This window comes from Stegastes partitus, unplaced genomic scaffold, assembly GCF_000690725.1.
Source record: "Stegastes partitus isolate 25-593 unplaced genomic scaffold, Stegastes_partitus-1.0.2 Scaffold417, whole genome shotgun sequence".
NCBI lineage: Eukaryota > Metazoa > Chordata > Actinopteri > Pomacentridae > Stegastes > Stegastes partitus.
In genome coordinates this window covers 448,392-456,927 of record NW_007578148.1, presented here as the reverse complement: position 1 = coordinate 456,927, position 8,536 = coordinate 448,392, and the positions used below count along the sequence as shown (strand labels likewise).

Genomic DNA, 8,536 nt, shown 5'->3' with positions numbered 1-8,536 from the left:
TGATGTTTTCCAAACTTCAAACACTGTTTAACCCGAACACCAAGCAGCTTCCTGTGTAGCGACTTCATAAAAAACAAACTAGAGGGCGCTGAGAGGATGAAGTCGGGCCTGGCTCTGTGTCCGACACACTGCACAAAAGATTGGCTGAGATCCAAAATACGTTTCAAAAGTTTAAGAATTAAAAAAGGTCAACTTAATATAATGTGCACAAAATATAACGAAAGGAATCTCACAACGATCGAGCTTCAGATCAACGAAAAATACGGCATCCCACTCACCCTCTGCTTCACCAACAGCAGGTGAGCAGGTACCTAAATAAACTTCACTCCCAAATATCATCAGTAATGTAAAATCATTCTCTTTATAGTTCATCTTATTCATGGCTCCTACGATGTGGGTTCATTTTTCACTGCAATATGAAGTCCTGCACCTCAGGAATTAGTTAACAAAAAAAAAAAAAAAGCACTTTTTTATCACTTATTTTACAAAAAAACAACAACAACAACAAAAAAACTACTTGGAATCATCGTGTGCAATATTTTCCACAAGTGTCCACAAATAAAAAAACATGAAGACTTGTCATACTGTAGATGTTTTACTATTTACATTTTAAATCCGTTTCCTCTCTGCTCTGTGAAAACACTGCCTGCAGTTCAACCGAGAAGTCTCTGAATTATTATTACGTGACTGTTTGTCTCAGCCGAGTCACAGTTGTGCCCAAAAGCACAGAATTTTTAAATTTTATTTAATTTATTTTTTTACAGAATCTGGTTGCAGCAAAGGTTTTATTTTAAGCAAAGTTTTAGTTAAGCGATTTTGATGAATTATCACTATTTTAAGCTCAGATGAGTGTTTTTTTCTGATGCTGCGGTGCATCACAGGTGAGCACTTCAAAGACTGTCAGCAGGTTAAAAATCCAGTAATTTTTCTGTGTTTATGGTTTCTTTTTTGGATAAATGGTGTAATTTGGGTGATTATTATATGAAATAAGACACCTTTCAAACTCAGGTGAAGCAGCAACACACTGATCAATACCAACATCTTCTTGTAGCTGATCAGTGAGACAGGAAGCTGTTTACCTGAACAAGTGTGTTTCCTGTTTTATTTATCTTTTACATATAGCAAATCATGAAATTGGACGCAGAGAATAAAGTGATATTAATGAAATACGACAACATCAAGCTCAGAATCTGTTAATTTTCCTGATTGAACGGTTCGTTATAGAAGACGAGTAAGAAACAACTACAAAGCTGAGGTTTTTTTTCCTGTTTTTTAGTTTCTTTTTGTAATAAATGGTGTAACTTTGGTGATTTTCTATTTAAAATATGAGGCCTGTTGGTGGGTTTTGTGGTTCAGAGGGTGAAGCAGCAACACACTGATCAACACCAACACCTTCTTTCAGCCGATCAATGAGCAGGAAAGTGTTTTGACCTGGATGATGACGGTGAAGTAGACGACGATGAGGGTGGTGCAGACCATCAGGTTCTTCTCCTTGATCTTGTTCTCGTCCAGCATCATGGCCAGGCCGTAGGCGACGGCGCCTCGCAGGCCTCCGTAGCTCATGATCACCTGGTCGATGACCTCGATGGGAACCAGCCGGAACTTGTTCAGGATCCAGGTAAGGAAGAACACACCTGTGGAGACACAGCGATGCAGTCAGACGTGTTCAGAGTCGAGCGCGGCGGCGGCGGCGGCGGAGGAGAACCGGACCTCACCGATGAACCTGTAGACGATGACGAAGAGCAGCGTGAGAAGGATGAAGCCGGTGTTCCAGACCCACAGCGTCTTGTCGATGGCCGAGATGCCGAGGAAGACGAAGATGATGGTCTCCGAGCCGTTGGCGAAAACCTTCATGGCGTAGCGGACCGTCTGGACCGAGTTCTCGTCCATGTTGGCGTTGATGTACTTCTGACAGCACATCCCACAGAACACGATGCTGCACGACAGGAAGACACGTTGGAGGAGTTCATTGGTTTATAAAATAATAAAGGGACACAGAAATATCAAAGGTTTCTTCCAGTTAAAACATAAACGCAGGAAGAAACGTATATATATAATAATAAAACATTTCTTTAATGGAGAAAATAAACAGAATTTATTTTGCTTTTTTTTTTTTTTTTACATATAAAACAGGCAGAAATAATAAATAGTTTCTTTTGTGGCGGAAATAAACAGAAATAAATGTAGTTTAAGGAATTTTGTGCTTTTTTTCTATATTAAATGGACACAGAAAAAATAAAACATGTTTTTTTATTTAAAGCATAAAAAGTGAAATAAATGGTTTTGAGGAAGTTTTTATAACTGATCATTTTGGAAGAAAATAACTGCAGAAATAAACTTATTTTTAAGGCTTTTGTGTGTTTTTTTTTAATATCAAATAGACAGAAATAATAACAATTTTAAGGAGAACACAAACAGAAATAAACTTTTTTAGGACTTTTCTGCTTCTTTCTATATTAAGTCGACGCAGAAATAATGAAATATTTCTTTAAGGAGTAAAATAAACAGAAACAAATGTATTTTTTGGACTATTGTGCTTTTTTTCTATTAAATCAGACGCACAATAATAAAACATTTCTTTTAAGAAGAACATAAACCATCAATAAACGTATTTCAAGGACTTTTGTGCTTTTTAAATATGTAATAAATAGACAGAAGTGATGAAATATTTGGTTCAGGGAGAACTTTTATGGCTTTTTATGAATAAAATGGACACAGAAATACAAAATATTTCTACTAGGGGGGAACATAGACACATAAATGAACTTATTTGTACCTATTTTTAGGACTTTTGTGCTTTTTTATATATCAAATCAACACAGAACTAATATAGAACTATACTAAATAGAACTCAAACATAGAAATAAACTTGTTTTTAGGATTTCTTTCTGTGCAGAACAGCGTGACTCACGACAGGATGGCGGACAGCGAGAGCATCTCGGCGGTCAGATAGGCCAGGTATCCGAGGACAAACACGAAGCCCGGCTCGATGATCTGGATGTTCTTGGTGCATCTGGTCAGCAGAGAAATCAGGAGGCCGAAGACGAAGCCGACGAGGGAGCCGCCGAACGCCACCACGAAGAAGGAGACTGTGGAGGGAGCATGAAAAGGATGGTTAGGATGTTAGTTGACGTGAGCTCGGCTCAAGAGAAGAAGCATGAAAATCAATCATTTTAGCATTTTGGAGACTTTTCTGTTTCCTGGAATGTTTCACCTTTTTGTTTGACTGCACACCTGAGCTTCAACTTTTATATTTTTTATCCAAAATTAAATAAAATCCAAACCCTACTGGCGTCCACTGAGCTGAGGTGTTTTAACATTTAATATTCAGACTGGATCTCTCTGTTATAAACGTCTTCCAGGTCAATAAGAACATCTCAGACATCAACAGTGACACTTTGATCATTTATGTTCCTCAAACTGCAGCCGAACTATAACTAGTTGTAATTCTACTTTAACAAATCTGCAGCTTGATTCTGACTAATTAAACTTTTTATTTTGACTCGTCCAACCCCAAACACACACATTTTTCTCACGCCGATCATTCTAATCTCAGACGTGTCGCCTCAGACGCTTACATTCTTCCTTATTAAATGGATTTATTTGTTATTATTAGAACATGAACATGGATGCTGTACTCTTGGAAGAATCTGTGCAGTAACTACCGAAGGGATCTGAAGCAGCTCTAGATGACATTTAGATTTGGTTTGTCGTACAGCGATTTGTGCAAGTTATTCCAGTTCTTTGTTGATATCTTTCTGTCTGAAGCTGAAACGTTTCCACACAGCTGATCGAGAGGCGTCTGTGCAAAGCCTGAGCATCCACACACAGACGTAAATGAAGTATACATTTAGTTTATTTCATGTTCTACTCATGCATCTGCTGCTTCCACACAATCTCACGTCACTAAAGGCTCATTTAATCTCAAATCAACATCTTACTTATTCCTTTGATGATCTCCACTGCGTTGATTTTGGCTCCCCCCAGAGACACGAACGCGTCAAACACATTGAAGAGCACCTGAGAGAAGAAGAAGAAGAAGAAAGTCTGTCTCCTGCTGGAATAATGAGAGAAAACAGCCTGAAAATAAACCTGAACCTTCTTCCTGGCGTTGAGTTTTGAGCCTTTAATTCCCAATCTGACGTGTTAACTCGACTTGTTCTTGAAAACTAAAGAAAAACAGTTTGGATTTTGAGCATAATTTAGAAGAGAAATTGTTGAAAAAGGCAAAAATATTAACAGTTGATGTGCAAAATGTGCTCGTTGCTCAGCTACACTCTCTCAAGTAGATGTTTTTCCATATTATTATCCAGCTGAGGTGTACTTGCAGCTTCAGAAATGTGAGCAAAGGTGAAGAAAATAATAAGTTTTTAATCCCTTCCACTCCTTTTTATAGCCTCACTGATGAATAGAGAGGAATTTTCTGATTCATAACACATCAAAGCAGCACTTATTCTACATCTGAACCCTCAGAGAGCAGATGAATCCACAAGAAAGGCCGACCGGGCCTCGGTCGGCGCCAAAGTTTGCTTTCTTCACACCCCACGTCTTCAGAGTTGACTTTTCCAGTGACGGATGTGTTTTTCAAACTCTCAAACTGCTCTGCTGCTTTCGTAACTCTGAGAAGGTGTTTTTTTAATACGAACCACCGTGACGCCGTCGTTGAGCAGCGACTCCCCGAACACCAGGATGAACAGGACCTCGTTCACGTGCACCTGCTCGAACACGGCGATGACGGCGACGGGGTCCACGGCGGCGATCAGGCTGCCGAACAGCAGGTACTGCAGCAGGCCGATGTCCAGGTCGCCTGCACGGACACGGGAACAAACAGCAAAGTGAACAAAAGTGATGCAGATAATCACACACACGCTGCTAATGATCAAACACTGCAGCTCCTGCACACCGTGAGCGGCCCTTCAGCCTCACAGCCTCTGTCTACAACACATGTGATGAAGTTCCTCTATTTTTCTGTAGTTTTTAAAGATGTTTTTTCTAATTTAGTTGTTTTGTTTTTGTACTTTGCTTGTGACAAATAGAATAAAAAAAAATAGAGAACAAAAACATTTCTAACCCTGGCGCCCTTGGTTTTTTTTTGCTTGTATTTCATAATTTCTTGCACCATTAAAAGTACACTGAGTTAATTATTACCACCCCTTGTTTGGAATCTGCCCACGAATGAGCAGAAAACTATTACTGGACTCCTTTGGCTCTGAAGAAAACCCACAGATGTGCTGCTTTTAAAGCGCCAGTGTTGCTCCGCTTTCCTTCTGGGACTCAAAACTAAGTTCTGCAGAAGAACTTTTTCAGTTTTCAGACCCAGAGAGAATCTTTCAGGTTCACGTCTAACCTCGTCGGCCATTTTCAGGGTTTAATATCTCCAGAAATCCAACTCCCGGAGCCATGAAATGTGGTGAAAGTTCAGCTCATGACGCACATGTTAACCCGTAATCATAACCCATGAAGTTCACTATATCTTCTTTACACCCTCACTGCCAGATGTTTAATAGTTTTTCCTAATATTTTTCTGTCTTTCTGTAAAGTAATATCAAGTAGACGTCTGGTCCGTCTCACCCATGGCTCCCCCCATGTGGCAGCCCCACAGCGACAGCCCCAGACTGGCAGCGTTCCAGCAGGTCCCGATGACGGCGTACACCAGGATCGCGCCCATGTTGCTGAAGAAGAGCTTGTTGGGCATCGAGTAGCCGGCGTCCAGGATGACCTGAGGCAGCAGGTAGAAGAAGAAGACGGTGGGCGTGAGCGTGAAGGTCTGGGTCTTGTCCGCCCCCCAGATGATGCCCCCCAGGACGAAGCCGAAGCAGATGAGCAGGGCGCTCTCCGGGATGATGTTGGTCACATGGTGGTTGGCCTCGATGACTGACAGGAGACAGAAACAACAACATGAGAACCAGCGAGTGTAGATTCACGGCTGAACGTTTGCTATGTCTCAGTGTCAATACATTTTAGATTTCTGATTTTCTTTTTTTTCCTTTTTAAAATACGGATCGTAAAGTGACATCCGGTTCTACCACAAACCCATCCATCCATTATGTTATCCGCTTAATCCTCACTAGGGTCATGGGGGGCGGAGTCTATCCCAGCTGACTCAGGGTGAAGGCAGGNAAGACCTTCATGGAGCTACAAACTCTGACTTTAGGTTCAACGCTCCTCGACAACCCACTAATCTCATGTCGTAGTTCAGCCCTCGTTACTCGTTTACGTCATCATTTACACGATCGGTTTGACGCTCAAACACAGAACGAGGAGCTCCGACGCGGTTTCCTCGCTTGAAGCGCTTCTGCCAAGTTTTACGAGTTGAAATGCCTCAAAATGCCATCGGACAACAGCTCGCTCCGTGGATGTAAACAGCACAAAACCTGCGTCGCTTTAACCCCGTTCAGGACCTTCATGCTGCCGTACGTAGAAAGAACATGTGGAAAATATGTGTTGGTCTTCATGATAGACTTTTATACGACGTTAAATACATTTTCTGATAAGTTGACCTATTTTGGATTTTAAACGCATGACAAATGTCCCTCTTTTTATATTAAAAAAAATAATCTTTAAAAAAATGAACAAACAACACCTGTCACCTAAACCACATGACCTGGGGTCCAAAACACCTGAACAGGGTTCAAGGTTTCAGACGAGAGCTGCTGCAGAAATGTACAATCTGAGAGAAATGAAGTGTTTTTATCACATTAAAGCAGCGAACATGTTGTCGTCGAGTCCAGAAACAAAACCTCGGACCTGCAAAAGTGCTTCTTGTGTTAACAGAAAGACACAAACCTTCGTCTCCGGAGTAGTAGCTTCTAGTCTTGTCCATCGACTTTCCGTTGGGCGTCTGGAACAGGAAGACAATCGATCAGCCTTCAGCCGAGTTACACCAAGTTAGAAAGCAAAGCAGTGAAGCGCCGGTTCAGCAGTCGGGCTGGATCACATCAGAACATTCTGAACATTAACGCTGACAGGACGACAGAATGATCTGTTTTTAGACGCCGTACGGATAAATACGATCACATTTGGCTGAAAAACTGAAAAAGCAAACGAGTTATAAATAAAACACTAATTTAAATTTAAAGGCTATAAAGTATTAAAAAGCACAAAAAATCAACTTAAACGAGGAAACAACCTTGTGCATGTTAACGTGGGGTAGATGCTTTTAAAAACTCTTAAAATAAGTAAAGAAAATATGATATAAAGGAAACTGATTCGAGCTCAGACTGACAAACTGATGAAAAGACATAAGTTCTCTGTGCTTTAAGTAAAATATGAGTCAGATTGAAGGCAAAACTGTGCAGAAAACACATTTACAGGTCTGGAAAACAGAAGGAATGTTGTTGGGGGATTAAAAAGAAGCACAAGCTGCAGACGTAGACACTGCTGATTCCTTCATTTTGTGCTCATTTATGGGAATTTTTTATCTGACGTTTGAAGACTTGAGGAACAGATTAACTCTTGGCAGATGACAGAAAATGTAGGAAAGCTTGTGAATGAACCCTGAGCTGCTCCGACCTTCGGCTGCTGCTCCTTCTTGGCGTGCTTGCTGATGGTCTTGGGAGGAGCGACGCCCATCTTGGTCGACTTGAAGGACTCCAGGCGGCTCCTCATCGTCCTCTGGAAGATCTCCTGCACCTCGTTCTCGTCCTTGTTGACGTCGAAGTGGCTGCGGCTGTATCTGTGTCGGTGCTGCACGCCACAAAACGGGTTATTTCTCTGCAAGGCTTCGGGGCGTTAATTTGAACGCTGCAGTAGCCAAACACGGAGCTCACCTGCTTCCTGCCTTTGTACAGGTGCTGCTGCAGCAGGTGGTGGGTGTTGACGTCCTCGGACTCTCTCACGGCCTTCATGTTCTGCTCGTGCATCTCCAGACTCACTGATGGAACTGGATCTCTGCTGCCAGGACAGACGGGTTCATGCAACATCACTTTTCTCTCTAATTCATGCTTTGATATTGAGCAAAGCGTCCAAAAACGTTTTACCTTATCTAAATAGATTGATTCTGCCATGTAGTAGAAAACACTGCTGTGAAAAGCTGAGACTCTACTGATATACAACGTGTAGAATGGTCTGCTGCACCTGTAGTCGTTTGGCTATAAGCGGCCATGTTTGTAGTTCTTTAAAGCAATCAAAATTGTTGAGGGCTCAAAATAGTGAAATAGTTTTGGTGGAATATGTGCCTTCAAAATGTTATTAAAATTGATCATTTACCCAAAAAAAGAAAAAACCCAAGAGGGCAGCTGCAAAACTTTACATTTTCAGTGTTGCATGTTTCCGCTCTGACATTTCTGTCAAGGAGTGAGCTGATTGGAAACCTTGGAGAACCTTAAATTGTTCGCTCACCTTCTGTTGGACATCGCAGCGTGATCGTCCGACGTGTCGGCCATGATGTCAGGCATCACCTCCTCGTAGTCGTCTCCGAACTTCTTCTTGAAGTCAACGAAGCTGTTTTCGTTGCGGATGAACTCCAGAGAGCCTCGACGTTCGCCCTGCAGCGACAGCACGAAACCATCTCACATCCTTCAGAAGCAGAATAAAT

At 41.6% G+C, this 8,536-nt stretch overlaps 1 protein-coding gene across 1 annotated transcript in view; it reads right to left on the bottom strand.

Annotated features, from left to right (window-relative positions):
- LOC103360144 (sodium/hydrogen exchanger 3-like) overlaps positions 1 to 8,536 on the bottom strand; it is a 29,001-nt gene that overhangs the window by 6,737 nt on the left and 13,728 nt on the right. Inside the window, exons 2-7 of the mRNA XM_008285811.1 lie at positions 5,572 to 5,874; positions 4,647 to 4,807; positions 3,942 to 4,020; positions 2,912 to 3,089; positions 1,716 to 1,936; positions 1,432 to 1,634 (exon numbers count right to left, since the gene is read on the bottom strand). Coding sequence (XP_008284033.1) covers positions 1,432 to 1,634; positions 1,716 to 1,936; positions 2,912 to 3,089; positions 3,942 to 4,020; positions 4,647 to 4,807; positions 5,572 to 5,874 — 1,145 coding nt within the window. The remainder of the gene's footprint in view (positions 1 to 1,431; positions 1,635 to 1,715; positions 1,937 to 2,911; positions 3,090 to 3,941; positions 4,021 to 4,646; positions 4,808 to 5,571; positions 5,875 to 8,536) is intronic.